Source organism: Cryptotermes secundus, unplaced genomic scaffold, assembly GCF_002891405.2.
Source record: "Cryptotermes secundus unplaced genomic scaffold, Csec_1.0 scaffold391, whole genome shotgun sequence".
Lineage (NCBI taxonomy): Eukaryota > Metazoa > Arthropoda > Insecta > Blattodea > Kalotermitidae > Cryptotermes > Cryptotermes secundus.
In genome coordinates this window covers 27,521-42,824 of record NW_019737394.1, presented here as the reverse complement: position 1 = coordinate 42,824, position 15,304 = coordinate 27,521, and the positions used below count along the sequence as shown (strand labels likewise).

The 15,304-nt window shown below is 37.6% G+C and overlaps 1 protein-coding gene across 1 annotated transcript in view; it reads left to right on the top strand.

Annotated features, from left to right (window-relative positions):
• The window catches only part of LOC111870352 (sn1-specific diacylglycerol lipase alpha), a gene marked incomplete at both ends in the record, with an annotated part of 110,580 nt that overhangs the window by 70,001 nt on the left and 25,275 nt on the right, over positions 1-15,304 (top strand). Inside the window, 4 exon segments of the mRNA XM_023862559.2 lie at positions 6,686-6,863; positions 7,212-7,296; positions 7,624-7,758; positions 13,522-13,724. Coding sequence (XP_023718327.2) covers positions 6,686-6,863; positions 7,212-7,296; positions 7,624-7,758; positions 13,522-13,724 — 601 coding nt within the window.

The following is a 15,304-nucleotide window of genomic DNA, read 5'->3' as shown; positions in this document are numbered from 1 at the left end:
CATTGTCTTCAGAAGGAAAGATGACAGGCTGATAGGACAAGGAGTCTTAACCTCAGTATACTAACATTTGCCAGGCTTCGGTATAAACGTCACTCTAACCTGTCTCCAAGCCATAGGTATACTCATATGTCCCATAAATATGGGGCACAGGTGTGGGTCTTGATGTTCCATCACTTGCTGCAAAAGTCCTGGTACAATCTCATCTGTTCCCGCTGATTTGAATGGCTTAAAGGTGCTTAACACCCATTTATACTTAGGTTGATTGATTTAATTTCTGGTCAGGTTCCAGTCTCCTTGTTCCTTCTGTGTCTGCATGCGACCAGGTTTTGCTGGCGGTCTCCGTCGTATGAATCATCAATCAGTGTTGGTTCAGAAACAAATGAACTCTGAATAGCTCTTTCAGAATCTCCCTTCCAGTTTGAGTGCCCTGCCTATCAGGTAGCTTCATAGTGCTGACCCTGTTTGTTGCCCATTTCACCATTCTCTCCATGAATCCGACACTGCCTGGTACATCAGTGATTTCCTGGAAGTATCCCCTCAGTGATGACCATTGAGCTTTCCTAATCCTTTGTTGTAACAGGAGAGGGCTTCCTTATCAATGTTCCAGTGACCTGCTCTTTAGCTACTCTAGATAGCCTTCATGCTTTGGCGCTCAGTTACTTTGCTTCGTGAGCGAGTAGCCTTGTATGGATAATTATTATGATAGGACGAGGTGATGGCCTGCTATAACCGGTCAGCAGCCAGATCTGTGTCTCTTATCATGCGTATACTTCGCGATATGACCTCAAGATTTACCCTTAGATCATCTTTATATGATTCCCAGTTGGTTCTCATGGGATCCCTAAAAGTAACTCTAATTGTAGCTATGTTACCTGTCTGAAATTATATGTATGTATGTAAGTAAGTATGAAGGTATGTACTTGTGGTCTGACAAAGACGGCTCATCAGGTACATGCCAGTTACTTCGCAGGTTACCTATTTTATTGTTTCCTAATGTCAAGTCAATAACCTTCATGCTGCAAACTGCATAAGTAGGCTCATTAACTTGATTAAGAATATTGAGGTTTGAACTTATCAGATATTTCCTGAAGCTTTCTCCTCTGGAATTAGTGCCAATGCTCGCCCATGATATGAGCTGTGCATTGACATCACACCCAGTGGTGAGTTACTTTTCCTACTGAAGGAGTAGTCGATGACATCCTTCAATTATTTAGTTGGCGGTGGTTCGTCTGATTCATATGTAAGGTACACTGAGGTTGTGATGAGCTTCTCACAGCTCTCTGACATGTTTAAGTCATCCTCACCCTTGTTATGTCCCTAGAACACAGCTCCAACAAAAGCATGTCATTGATATGGTTGCTGACATGTTTTCATAAGTTTCCATAAGCAGTTGGTATGGAGGGATACTTATTGCGAATGTGAAGAACTGCTTTTAGGCTGTGTACCAGTGAATCAATGAAAAGTCACCACTTATTGGTTTTTTGATCTTGTCTTAATGGAGCAATAATCTTATCATTATCTGTAGAGTAAACCAGATCAACAGCTGAAGCAAAATACTGAGCAATATCGTTTTGCTGATCAAAACATTTGTGTATCCTTCTGCAGCAGCCTTGTAATCTAAATCCAAAGAATTCAGCTTGACAGATATCTTAAAGCCCTTACTAAGTCATTGAGCTCACCTTGGGAGATAAGATGTGGCTCATTTGATGAAAAGTGCTGAAAGTCTGGATTAATGAGATCCTGTTCCATAGGGCCTGGCTTGTCATGTTGCCATCATAAGTGGTCCATCTGTTGGGTGGTTTAGGAACTGGCATATGGTGATTGAGAAGCAGTGGTCTGACAGCAGACGGAAATGATGGGTATTGTATATACTATCACAAAGTCAATAGAAATTAAAAAAAAATGTATATACTATGTTCACATATCAAGGCAATTCTGGATCTTAATTAAACAGATTTAACAGTCTGTCAGATTATCTTTTTGTTCTCGCCAGACATATGGAACAGCTGATGCCGTAGACTTCCAAGAACCTTTCATCAGTCCTCTGAAATACACTGCACAGTTGGGAAATACAATGTGAGGAGCCAAATGTTTATGCTGATCACATATTTTGCACCTAAAATAGAGCTCATAGGTAAAGGTAAAGTTGTCCTTATGCTTAACTAATTATGCACTACACCAGGGGTCTCCAAACTTTTCGAACCATGGGCCACATTAGGTAATTCAGCACTTTCAATGGGCCGGATAAAATGAGAAATTAATAACTCTAGGTATATGAGTTTTATTGAAAGCACCGAATTTCATAAACTAAATACAAAGTACATGAGAATAAATTATCGTATATTAATGACAACAGACAGTAGCAGCAAATGCTCATATGTATTTTCATGAATGATGGAACTCTTTTTGCATTCTTAAAATCTGATTAAATTGAGGTTCAAATTTTGAAACCCTTATCACAAGTAGCGACTTTAAATGTTCATTGGATAAATTTGTCCTGTATGCTATCCCAGTTTATAAGCCTGTGAAAACCTGCAGACCATGTTAGAGGATGCACTGTTTCCTGACAGTTACAATCACCATCTGGCCACTGGCCAATATTTTCAGTGACAGCTTAAGTTGTCATTCGGCCTTTCAATTTAACTGTTCTTAGGGAAAGGTTCATATCCATAAATATTACTAGGAAATGCTTTTTACTGTACTGAAGTGTACTGAAAGTTATTATTCTTGACTGAGGAGTTAATTTCTGCAATTGGTGAGTATTTGTTGAAAACGATGATTGCTTGGGAATCCTTCATTTCAGAATTACTGATTACTGATATTACTCAATTACTATTTGGTATTTTATCAGCTCATCTTCTTAATATATTCCAAACTCTCTAGGTTCTGGACTCATACTTAACTGTGTTCCAGTTCTCCAGATATAGCTTTTTCAGGGACCCAACAGAAAGCATCACTTCCACCAGATCTTCTATTGTTACATGACATAGCTATTGGCTTGGACCCAAGAGAACACATCATTCCTGTGTTGATGTGGGTAATGTGGTATCAGTTTCATTGTAGCAGCACTGTCTGCCTGGCCCCAGAGTGCCTGGCTAGACAACTTCCTGCAGCTCACCTGTTGTTGCATGACATCACCACTCTTGTGGAGATGGTGTCTTTACCAAACTACTGCCTAGCACTGGCCAGCTCCCTGTCTCCTCTCTTTCGCTCTTCAAGTGTCATGTCACGATACATTACTTACTTACTTACTTACTTATGGAGCTGAGCCCTTCTTGAGGAGAAGTCAATTCTGCTGCTACTCAAGAATTTCCCAGCATTTTATGGAACCCAAAGGTTCATTACCATGTTCACAAGAGCCCTCCATTGGTCCCTATCATGAGATAGATCAATCTAATCCATACCATCCCATCCTATCTCTCTAAGATCCATTTTAATATTGTCCACCCACCTATGCCTTGGTCTTCCCAGTGGTCTCTTTCCATCTGGCTTTCCCACCAATATCCTATATGCATTCCTTGTATCCCCCATTCGTGCTATATGCCCTGCCCACCTCATCCTCCTTGATACAATTAATATGTTGCTGGATATTATCCATCATCTTGTCTGTTCTTAAAAAACCATCTAGTTTCTATTAAAAACACAACGTTTCAGGTTTTACCTGAAGACGGGGACAGATTCCAGTTCCCAAAACGTGTTTTTAATAGAAACTAGACGGTTTTTTAAGAACAGACAAGATGATGGATAATGTCCAGCAACATATTAATTGTAACAATTTACCATCATCACAAACTTTTAGATCTTATTTTCTTCCTCCTTGACTTGATCATTCTAATTTTAGGAAACAAAACTTGTGTGTATCAGTCTGGCAAAACACTGAATATGTTTTAGTCTTGTAGAGGGGAGAGGATGATAAGTACAAAAGTTATGGAGGAACCTACTGCCTCCATCTTCACGCTAGGCGAGTTATAACCTTTTAATTTTTTTAAGTTCCAAAATTTACGGCATTAAGATGAGATACAGATATTGAATTTGAACAAATGGATGACCAAAATAATCAATTTATTTTTGAGCTCTTAGTGTTTGAAAGTTCTATCCCTAAATGTGTTGAAGTCCCTATATTAATTCTGATGTTTCGGTCATTCTGACACTTCCTATGATGTTGGATCTGAAGTGGCTGTGCTGTGCCTGCCAGTTATGCTGGCTCTGACACGTGAATTCTGTGTTGAACTAAGGGAAGTTCCTGGAAAGTTGAGCTTCAAAAGAGTCATATTTAAAACATGTCATAAAGGCTTGGAGTTTAGAACATGACAAAGTTCAGGAGATACTATATTTTTGTAATCTTGTTTGTGCCAGTTGCAGAGTTTTTATATGGCTGTTGTTGTTATTGGAGAAATGATATGAGCTGATGGATGTGTGTAGTTTCTGTCATTTGAATTTCTTTTAGCACATAAATAATTACACTTCAGGTTCTGTTAACTGTGTAATGTTTGTCAGTGGATTTTAAAAATTAATGAACTTCCAAAGGCTGAGAATTTATGGTTTTGGCATTGTTTCCTTGAAGGAATTTTGGGTTTTTCTATCTAGCTCTTGGTTATTTTATTACATATTTATCCCTTCATATTATCAGCATCAGCATGTACAGGGAATATTTTTAGTAACTAGACATGCTCATGGCTCTGTTCTTCACTGCTACTGGTGCATCGCCAGCTGCGAAGGGCACACAGTTTCTGCCAATGACTCAGCATGCTTGACGGCTGATAACGTTTGGAATGAAGGAAAATAATTAACTTGTAGACGTCTACACAGTATTATGTTACACAGAGGGTAGTGCAGTTCATTTATGGGAGTTTGTTTATGATTTGTGAGTAGTAGGCAGTAGTTACCAGCGCCATGACCCCTTTGTCCCAGTTACCAGTTAGTTAGCAGTGTGGCACGACATGGTTCACTATGCTTATAGAAACGCGTATTTCTGTATGATGCCTATGTGAAATATAGATCTGCTGGAAAGTGTTGGTGAAAATTTTGACGCAAATTTTGTGATGAAAGAGTTCCCAACAGACAAATAATTCATAATTTGGTGAATAAACTTAGAACAATGGCACTCTTAATAGACAAGGAAACAAAACATAAGCATCGAGGCCTTACTGAGGAGAAGTTAAATGACATAGGGGCCAGACTTGAACACACACCTAGAAAATCACTGAAATGTGTAGCTCAAGAGGCTGGAGTGTCAAAGTCTAGTGCAAGAATAGCAACATCATTGTTGAAGGTTTGACCATATAAAACAACAGTAATCAACACCTTGCAGCTGAGCAATCCAGCTAGCAGGGTTCATTTTTGCAGTTGGTTTCTACAGTCTCTTGTCAAAGGTGAGATTAATCTGCAATTGGCCTTCTTTTCTGATAAAGCATGATTTCACTTTCAGGGATACATAAATACACAAAATAATCACTACTGGAGTTCACAGAATCCACATCTAACCCATGAAGACCTGCTCCATCCACTGAAAGTTGGTGTCTGGTGTGCTTTAAGTGCAAGAAGTGCAAACCTGTGTCATTTTAATGAAACAATTATTGAGAAAGATATGTACAGGTTGTTTTCAGGCAGTTCTTTCCAGAGTTAACAGAAGAAAAGATACTCTATGGCTGGTTTCAGCAAGACTCGGCCACTGCCCACACTGCAAATTTATCTGTGCAGGCTTTGTCCAATGTCTTTGGGGACAGAATTAACGGTAGTGATATCAGGCCAGCACGTTCACTCTATCTTACTCCTTGTGATTTTTTCTTTTGGAGTTGTTTGAATAACAAAGTTTATAACAGTAATCTCCTAACAGAAGCAGAACTGGAAGAAAACATTCATAGGGAAATTTCAAATATTCCTGCAGAGCATCTTCAGAAGGTAAATTGAAGCCTTTTCTGCCTGTGCGAGAAGTGTTTGTGGCAGTGAATGGTCAGGTTTTGCATTACTAGTACTTCTTGAGAATTTTCTTCTTTGCTGCACACACACATCTGCACTAGCACTGGAGATCATTCACCATCTTATCAACTATGTACAATGGATTTTTTCCTCCATACCTGAGGTGGTTGAAGCTTGAATCTTGCCTCCATCTAACACAGAGTTTAAGAATGCTTTACTTGAATGTCCTGCAGACAGGCTGGGTTCGCCATATGCATGCTAGTAAAGGAACCTGCTGTGGTGTCATGCCCCCAGCACCCCTCTCTTGTGACATTCACTGCAGGTTCAGCCACCGGCTTGGGCAGATTTTCTGAACATACACACTGCTGAAAGAGACTTTTTCCTTCTTCTATGGGGTGTCAGTACCGTAGTCTGGACCTACCCTAATCACAGTTCACTGTCGAAAGTGTGCCATACTGCTAATAACAGAAAACATGAAAATATCTCTTGTATTACTTTATTTGTGACGAAGTTATAAGTATTCTGTCAAGGAGCTGTATGGCAAATTGGAAACATGTAAATCATTCAAGATAAATTGTATAACTGACTGGGAGTACACAAAAATTTGTTACTGCATTGTGGCAGGAACTTCTGAAATCTGCTACAGATGCAGATTCACTGGTACAAGGTTGGTTATGTCTTCACATGCGGATATGTATTTTGATTTTGTAAAGTGGTGTAGCTACTGTAAAACACTCTGCACAGAGCTGTATATGTTGCTGTGCAGGAATTGTGATATGCAACTGGTGTGTGATGCTGAGTATCCTCATTACTGTCTGGTGCACATTTGATGCAGCTGGGCGATCATGGGTGAAGATGAAGAAATACCAGCGCAGCATGCGAGAGGCTGAATCCAAGTTCCAATATAAGAGATCAGGCACTAGGCACCGCAACTGGAGGCAGAGGTAGGTCACTTAAGGTTTCAGGCAGACAGTATTGCAATTGGAGTTTAAACTTGTGACTAAGTATTATAAGTATTCTAAGTATTCATATGCTAGAGATAGGAACTGACAGTAAACATGATGCTTCAAACTTTATACTTGAACTGGAATTAAATTTCACTGAATTTAGTGAACACTTGTACTGCTCACATATCATTTGTTCATGATGTTGAGGTAACTCAACCTTTCTCATTCTGAACATGAAGAACACACACATATTATTGTATCCATGGTGCAGAACTTTTCTCTTCTTTTGAGGTCAGGCAAGTTGTGATACTCTCCTCAATTTACATTGTTTGTCACTTATTTCAGAAAGGTGATTCGAGCTTATCAGGACAGTTGGGACCACAGATGTCGGTTACTGTTCTGCTGTATAAGAAATTCTGACAGAAATAGAGTGAGTACAAAGTGGCAAATATATACATGTATTTCAGTCTGAAGACAGCTGTCTTCAGGAATATAATATTATCACGTGATTGACTATAAATGGGGTTTGGAATGGTAATGGGATTTAAACAAAAATCATTATTGAATTGCTGTACTGTACCACTGAAAGAAATTGCACTGAGAGAGATGACTCAGGAGTTGTAGCACAGTATCTTAATAATATAATGATAGTTGAAATACCAGAATGATAATTCTCAGGATTACAGGTAATGCATGTTTCAAAATAAATCATGATAATGCTTTCACATTAATATCTCTAATTTTAATGTGTCCACAGAATTCGTTTACAGACATAGCACGACTCCTCTCTGACTTCTTTCGGGACCTGGATGTTGTTCCATCAGATGTAGTAGCTGGATTAGTCCTGCTGCGCAAATTCCAGAAGATTGAAAGGGAAGCCATAGTCAAGCAGGTGAGCAGTAGATTTTGAAAGGTTTCTGACACTTTTTCAAACCGCCATATTGCTCTAGTTCTTAATTCAAAATATTTCAATGTTATTGCACATTTCATCATGCACGCTAAAATACGTTTGTTTGAGGACATAACTCTTTAACTTTTCCTGTGATATTTTCCTCTTGTGTCTTCCATGTTTTTGTGTTGTTTTATTTAGCCCATGAACATCAGTGTGGAGGTGTTATCGTTATTTTTGTGTGTCCTCTTAGTGTGTATGTTCCCATTAAGCAAATGTATGTCACTCTTGTTGCTTTTTGTGCCCCTTTAATATGTATTTTCCTACAAGTCAGGTCACTAAGGGAGCACATAAAAATAACAATAATAACAACAACACACTGGTATGCATGGACTTAATAAAACAACACAAAAACACAGGCGCCGCAAGAGGAAAATAGCATGGGAAAGGATAAAGAGATGTGTCCTCAAACAAATATATTTTAGTGTGAATGATAAAATGTGCAATAACATTGAACTATTTTGAATTAAGAACTAGAGCAATGTGGTGGTTTCAAAAAGTGAACATTTCCCTGAGGATGGCCAAATAAGGCCAAAATATGTAGCAGTTGAGTATGATTTTAATGTTGTTTTAGATTAAAGAGAGACTGTGAACAGAGTTACATTAAAGATGGGAGTAAATATGTAGAGTAGAATCATCCCTTCATTTCACACTGTAACGTTCTTTTCATCATCATCATCATCATCATCACTGGCACGACAGCCCTCTGTGTACCCTGGCCTTCCTCATGATTGCTTGCCATTCTTCTCTATTCGATGCTACATTCCTCCAGTTCTTTACACCTAGTAACGTTCTTTTACCTTTCGTAATGTTGTAGGAATATGCACTTAGATCACCATTCTCCTCCTTTACTAAGTTAGGTCTAGCTTGGTAACCCTTAAATTTATTCATTTCTTTATAGTGGTCTCTAATTCTGTTATTTTTACTGTGCATTGCAAGTTCATTAATTCTATCCTTCAAATATTCCCTCTCTCTGTTCCTCTCTCTTACTCATCTTGCATTGTTCAGATTATCCCCATTTGTTTGTCTTGAATCTTTTAACCACTGCAGTTTAGCTTGTTTCCTGTTATACAAGAATTTTGACTATGCTTCATCGAACCATGGCTTATGCTGCTTCAAGTCATAATAACCTAGACTCTCTTTGGCATAATTTTTATTTTCTCTCTAATAGTTTCCAAAGTTGTACCCTATGTTTGACACCAGTTGTCACATGTTAGTGACTAGAAACAGGGTTTGGATTGATAATTGGATGTAATAAACGTCTACATCTTGTAACTGTAAATAATTACAAGAATTTTTTGAACTAACTGATTTCCTGTTTTCCTTTCAATGGAATTTGAATATTTGACACAAGCAGAAAGAAAACTTCAATATGTATGCATAATGAAGTAAAAAGTACACTGTTGTAAGAGGTTGTAGTATTGGTATTACTGACCAGTGATTTATGACAATGCCATTCAGATGACCTGGGATGGTATGCTCATTTTTGTCCAAGCACATTAGATATTTAATTTTGAAATGCACAGTGGCAGAGTTGAGTTGGGCAACACAGCACATCTTTTACTGGCTAGTTACTTTATCAATGGCCGCATCTCAAATGTCAAGAGATATGAACCATACTATACTTTCTCTATACCCAGTCAGTTACTTGTGTGGATAATGTCTTTCACTTCAGCAACCAAAGAATTGTTTCTTGAAGCTGAAGGTTGGCTCAACCTTTCTTTGTCACATCCACTGTTCATCTGTTGAATTTCTTTTGCATTGGAAATATTTATGCCATTCATTGAACATTGTTTTACTGCAAGTCTCGTTGCCATAAGCTTCACACAATCTTTTGTGGATTTCTGCAGCTGTTTCTTCCTGTTTTCCACAAAATTTCCTTCAAGTTCTTTCCTCCTGTATGGATGCCATATCATAGGGCAGCAAGACCAAAACCACACAGTCATGCTTGTAACACTTCAAAACATCAGCCAAGCTGTTTTGAAGAAATTGCTGTGTGTAGGTTATAGCTATGACTATCAGTCATTCTGTTCATGTCCACATGTGCATAATTGGTGGAGTTCCACATGGTCATTCTGGAAATTTCTGAACCAACCTTATATGTGGGTCACCTAACAGCCATGTCTTTCTGTCTGTCTCTGCATTCCCAAAGTTTCTTACACTCAGTTCTCTTCCCCCCACCCATCCTTCTATGTGAAATTTTTCCTAATCTGTTGTATCTACCTGGGTCTTTATTTTTATTTTGTTCATTTTCCATTCACTTTCATGTTAAAAACCTGCTATGGGTTTGTCTCTTCATTCATTCTAAAATATTCCAATATTGTCATATTCTCTTATTTACTAGTATTTCTGTCCCAACAAATTTATTCTTAAACTCTTTGTAATATTTTCATTTCTTGTCCTCTCCGTCATGGTTTCCCCTCTACTTTTTAAAACTCTTATCTCAGCTGCTGCTAGTCTTCTAATATCTGTCTTTGGTCAATGTCCATATGTTGAAATTGGGATATAGTGATGTTTAACTAAACACATTTTTTCTGTTCTTTGATATTTTCCATTTCCAAAGTCTGTATCTATAACTAAATGATAAAATGTTGCTGCATTTTTTAAATCTTTCTGCAGTATCTTCATGCACTGTTGTGTCACTGTGTTACTTCCAAAGTATATAAAACAAATGTTATCTTTTCATTGTCGTCTCTGGAGCATTTCCATAACCACGTGCTTATGTGTATTGACATATCCAACATCTTCACACTTTTTAACAACCTTATGAAATTTCACCTTCTAAAGTTCTTCCATTTACTTCCTATAATATTTTCATCTGTGCAAGCCATAAATTGTAGTGTTCCATTGTACTTTCCTTCTGCCGTTCTTATTATTATCGTATCCATGACTATACTGAACAACAGTATGGATGAAACATTTCCCCAGCTCACACCTCTGAATGTTTGAAACCATTCAGATTTTTCACCATCTATGACCACACCACTGTTGTGACATTTGTCATAAATGTTCTTTATTCTTGCAAATATTAATAGAATATTATGTGGCTATTGTAACCATGGACTTTTATCTTGTATATTGTAATGACTGATGATCAGTTTAGTAGCTTTGATTTATTTGCCTTTGAATGCATTTTCATTATTGTAGTGAAAAATTGTTTGTGAGAGAAATGGTAAATTTCATAGATAAGGAGGATGGAAATATCAATAAATGAATTGTTCACTGTGATCAGTCATGTTATAGTGACAACCCAAAGAAGCCCACTCTGTATATCTTCTCTTACAATTAGTACACTCATATTATATTTAAGCATCCTTATATATTTTTCATGCACAGTATATTCAGTCCTCGATGAAACTATTTTCACTTTTATTTCACCTCCTTACGACATGTTTCAGCCTCAGACAGCCATCATCAGGTGTTTTGTTTATGCCAAAACTGTTGCGCTATATAAAATGTTCACTTATTTACACACCTGCAAACGTGATGTTTCTTGTTTAATTTACTTGACATTTATTTGCACTGATTAATTTCACTTAATTTCTAGTTTAATTTTGGTTTGGAATTTCTCAAAATTTCTTAAAATTATATAATTGTTGCACCTCTATTAGGGCCGTCTTCCACTTGTCCAAATTAAATAGTTCTATGTTGCGGCTTGGTGTTCGTGTGTTGCTTGTGTTCATAAGCCCTTTCTTTGTGTTATCTTCTGTAATATGTAAACATTCACATTACTACCTTTTGATTTACTCTCTACGGTGTTATGTTATGTTGTTCGCTGCCCCTGTGTATGATGATGATATTAACTCTTGTGTGTGGATATTTAAATGTGTAGTGTGCTGTCTTCCATGGTTATGTACTATTAGGCAGTGGGGGGGGAGGTTGGGAGAGGGATGCACTGTTATTCGGTGTAATATAGGGTTGTGTGTATTAATATGTGTGTCCTTCATATGCAGATTTTTCCTACTGATTTCATAAATGTGATACTTTTGTTCCAGTATATACAAATATTTTCCCTTCTTCCCTTTTGTTATAATTTCTGTGTTATTTGCTATCGTTCCATATGCATGTCCAGTATTCATTATGTGGTTTGAGTATCCAGAGTTACTGATGTTAGTTTAATGTTGTGAATATGTTCTTTATATCTGATATCGAATGTTCTGCCTGATTGTCCAATCTATTTTAGTGAACAATCCATGCACTCTACTTGTATTTGATAGATGCCACTTATATTGTATTTATCTGTTTGTGTCTGAGGCTACTTTTATATGCGAGTCTCAGGAAAGTACACTGAAGTGTACATTTTCTGCACTAGATATGAGTAGCCAGTAGTCCAGACATAAATGATCTGAGCCCACATCAGATGAAGAATTTGTTGAACATATTAAAAACTAAAAACTATCAGAGTGGTGAGGACCGAAATTTATCCAGATTATGATGTTTTCAGAATAAGTTCTGGAAAAGGAATGTCCCTCAAATCAATTCATACACAAAATGGCAAAAGAGCTAATTTATCTTGTAATATTTGATATTTTCACGGCGGTGACTTTGAAGAAAGCAGTCTTCTGGGATGTGGCACTGTGTAGATGTGGTGTTAACCGACGTTCCGGAGGAACGTATGGCCTCCATCTTCAGGGTAGAAGGAAAAATAATAAATCTGCAAGCGAAGAGACCGTGAGAACCGGTACAAGTAGACTGTACCAGTTCTCACGGTGTCTTCACTTGCGGATTTCTTATTTTTCCTTCTACCCTGAAGATGGAGGCGATACGTTACTCCGAAACGTCGGTTAACACCACATCTACACAGTGTCACAATCCCAGAAGATTTCTTTCTTCTAATTTATCTTGGTTGGTTGCAGCAAATGTAACCGTGACAGCCTGAGAAAAAACTCATTTTTGTGCTCTTCTTAATTGTATGAAAACTTTTTCTTATTAAGGCATGAGTTACTTTTAGAGGCTCAGCTGAGCTATAAGATATTTGTATTCTGCTTTTAGAGTTTTGTATCTTGTCAAAATTATCACATCAGGAATGACAGAAAAATGTGCGATGCTCAGCCTGCAGAGAAACAAACGGATGATTGGTGTTTTTGTCTTTCTTTGATAAAGAAATAAGACAAAGTAAAAATGTAGAGAGCAGTGTCTTAAACAATCAGAATAATGACAAATGCAAGGAACATTGTCATTCATGAGCACTGGAGACTAAAGTAAATGCAATGTTCATGAAGGAAAACAGAAAACAAAAACACAATTGTTCACATCATTATATTTCCATTTTATTAGAAGTGGAGTTTAATTTATCAGCCATATTGCTGAATCAGTAGTGCTCTATGCTAGTGTTTGGGAAGTACCTGGTTTGAATCTGGTTACTTGTTACCATGACTGAGAAATTTCATGGTTTCTGTCTCTCTTCCTAGGTGAATGCTCCTTATGGTTGGTTAGTTATTTACTTGTTTGGTTAGTGTAGTAATCTTAAACAATTAACTTATTCACATTTCATTTGTTATGTCAGAATTCCTGGAGTTGAAATAATTTTTTTAAACAACCTAAGAACTAGATCACCATATTTAATTGTAGTGAGTTCAAAAACGATGTTACACACATTCAGGGTTCAGAAAATGACGTGGAGCGAGATGTGTAGTATTATCACAAGCGGTGGGTCCTTGTCTCCTATGCAGTTTACAGGTTACTGATACTTTTTGTTTGTTCCAGCATAAGTATGACACATATGAGTACTTGTCGGGAGTTGCAGTGACATCACAGACCCAGTTCCTGGCTCTGAATGATCCAGAACATTTTGAGCACTTTCAGACTGTGATCCATTACATGCACTTTGCTCTGGGAGCATATGGCTGGCCCATGTTCCTCATGACACACAGTGGCTCTGGAGTTTGTCAGCTGTGCACTAGGCTCAGGTAAAATCACCATCAGGTGTTCTATTTATGCCTTTTAGTTCCTCATCTGCAAATTTAGAAGCCATGAAACCGCATGTAAATAGCCCAGAAGGTGAAGCTGCATGGTGAAGATTAAGGAGTCGCATCTACTTAGGTAATTTTTTTGATGTTAGCATACCCATGAGTTGTGCATGTTATTAATAGGCCCTATGTAATGGGTTTAATTGGGGATGTGAAATAATAACGCTTCTGCTTTCATTTAGGAGGTGCCTTGCTCAGATCTTAGCTTGGACACGGACTATTCTGACGCTTGGATGGTACCTCAAATTACATCATGAACACTTCCTTTCACACCCTTTACAGTTATGCACTAATTATCATACCATTTGATTCTGTATATCCTGAGCTACAGGCAGCATTCTTAAATGCTCCATAAATAAATTATGAAATGCATGGAAGTGTATGAACACCAAACTAAGTGTTGGTATAAAGTTTGAAGGTTGTTACTTTTGACATTGAAAGTATTATTATATGAAGGTGCAAATAGAATGAAGCTATGAGGAACAGAAAATATAACAGTTTGTCCATAAGTAACAGAAATTGTAACAAATTGTAATTATTGATACCTTCGCTACTAAGTAACCGATTTTCTGTTGTTGATTTTGTTATTTTGGAAATATGCTGAGCAAAGCACGTAGGTGGATCTGGACATATTGTGAGTGAAATACAGTGATATGCGAGCTTCTCAAAAATGCAACCTGTTTTGGTCCATCACTTACGTTTTAGGAGTTATGACCATTTGTTTGTAACAAATACAGCTAATTTGATTCCAGTATTTAGTGGATGATACAATACTATAGGCAAACTGCCAGCATATTATGTCATGCACTGATGAGATGTCTGCTGGTAACAGTTGTGCTGCATATATGAGAGAGTATACAGGAGAAGGAAGCGGTTAGAAGAAGATAATTGTAATAAAGCACCCCAACAAACAAAGTTAAATGCTGAATGACAGCGTGAATATAGAGAAACACATAAACACTTGCCTGCTGAATTGTAACACTCTATAGATTACTGTAACTAGCACACAAAATAAAGTCTTCAATGTCTGCTTGCTAGTCATTGCTCAGTAACGAATCTTACCTGGTTAACACTTCACAGCTCAATATTCAACTACTGAACTGCCTTCTGAATTCTATTACGAATGAATGAATTGAATTTACGAAATGAACTCCCTTTTATAAGCTCAGGAGGACTGAATAGAAGATATTGGTCTCCTGCATCTGTTGTAGCAGAAACACCTGGTGATCCCAAGATTCCTCATATCCATGGAGACCTTTGCTGATGCTTTGTTGACATGAGAATGAGTTTTAGCAAGCCATTGCCTAGCGAACAGACTTCTGCTGCTTCATTGCTATTCCGACTTTCAGACAGTGTTTACCAAAATGTTGCCTAGCAAACGATGGTTGGAACATTTTATACAGACCCCNCCCCAGTACAAACACTACAACATTATCCAACATTTTTAAATGTGGATAACATGCCTGAACTTATTTATGAATTAGATGAAATCAACCAAAGTTTTCAATGTTAATCCTGGA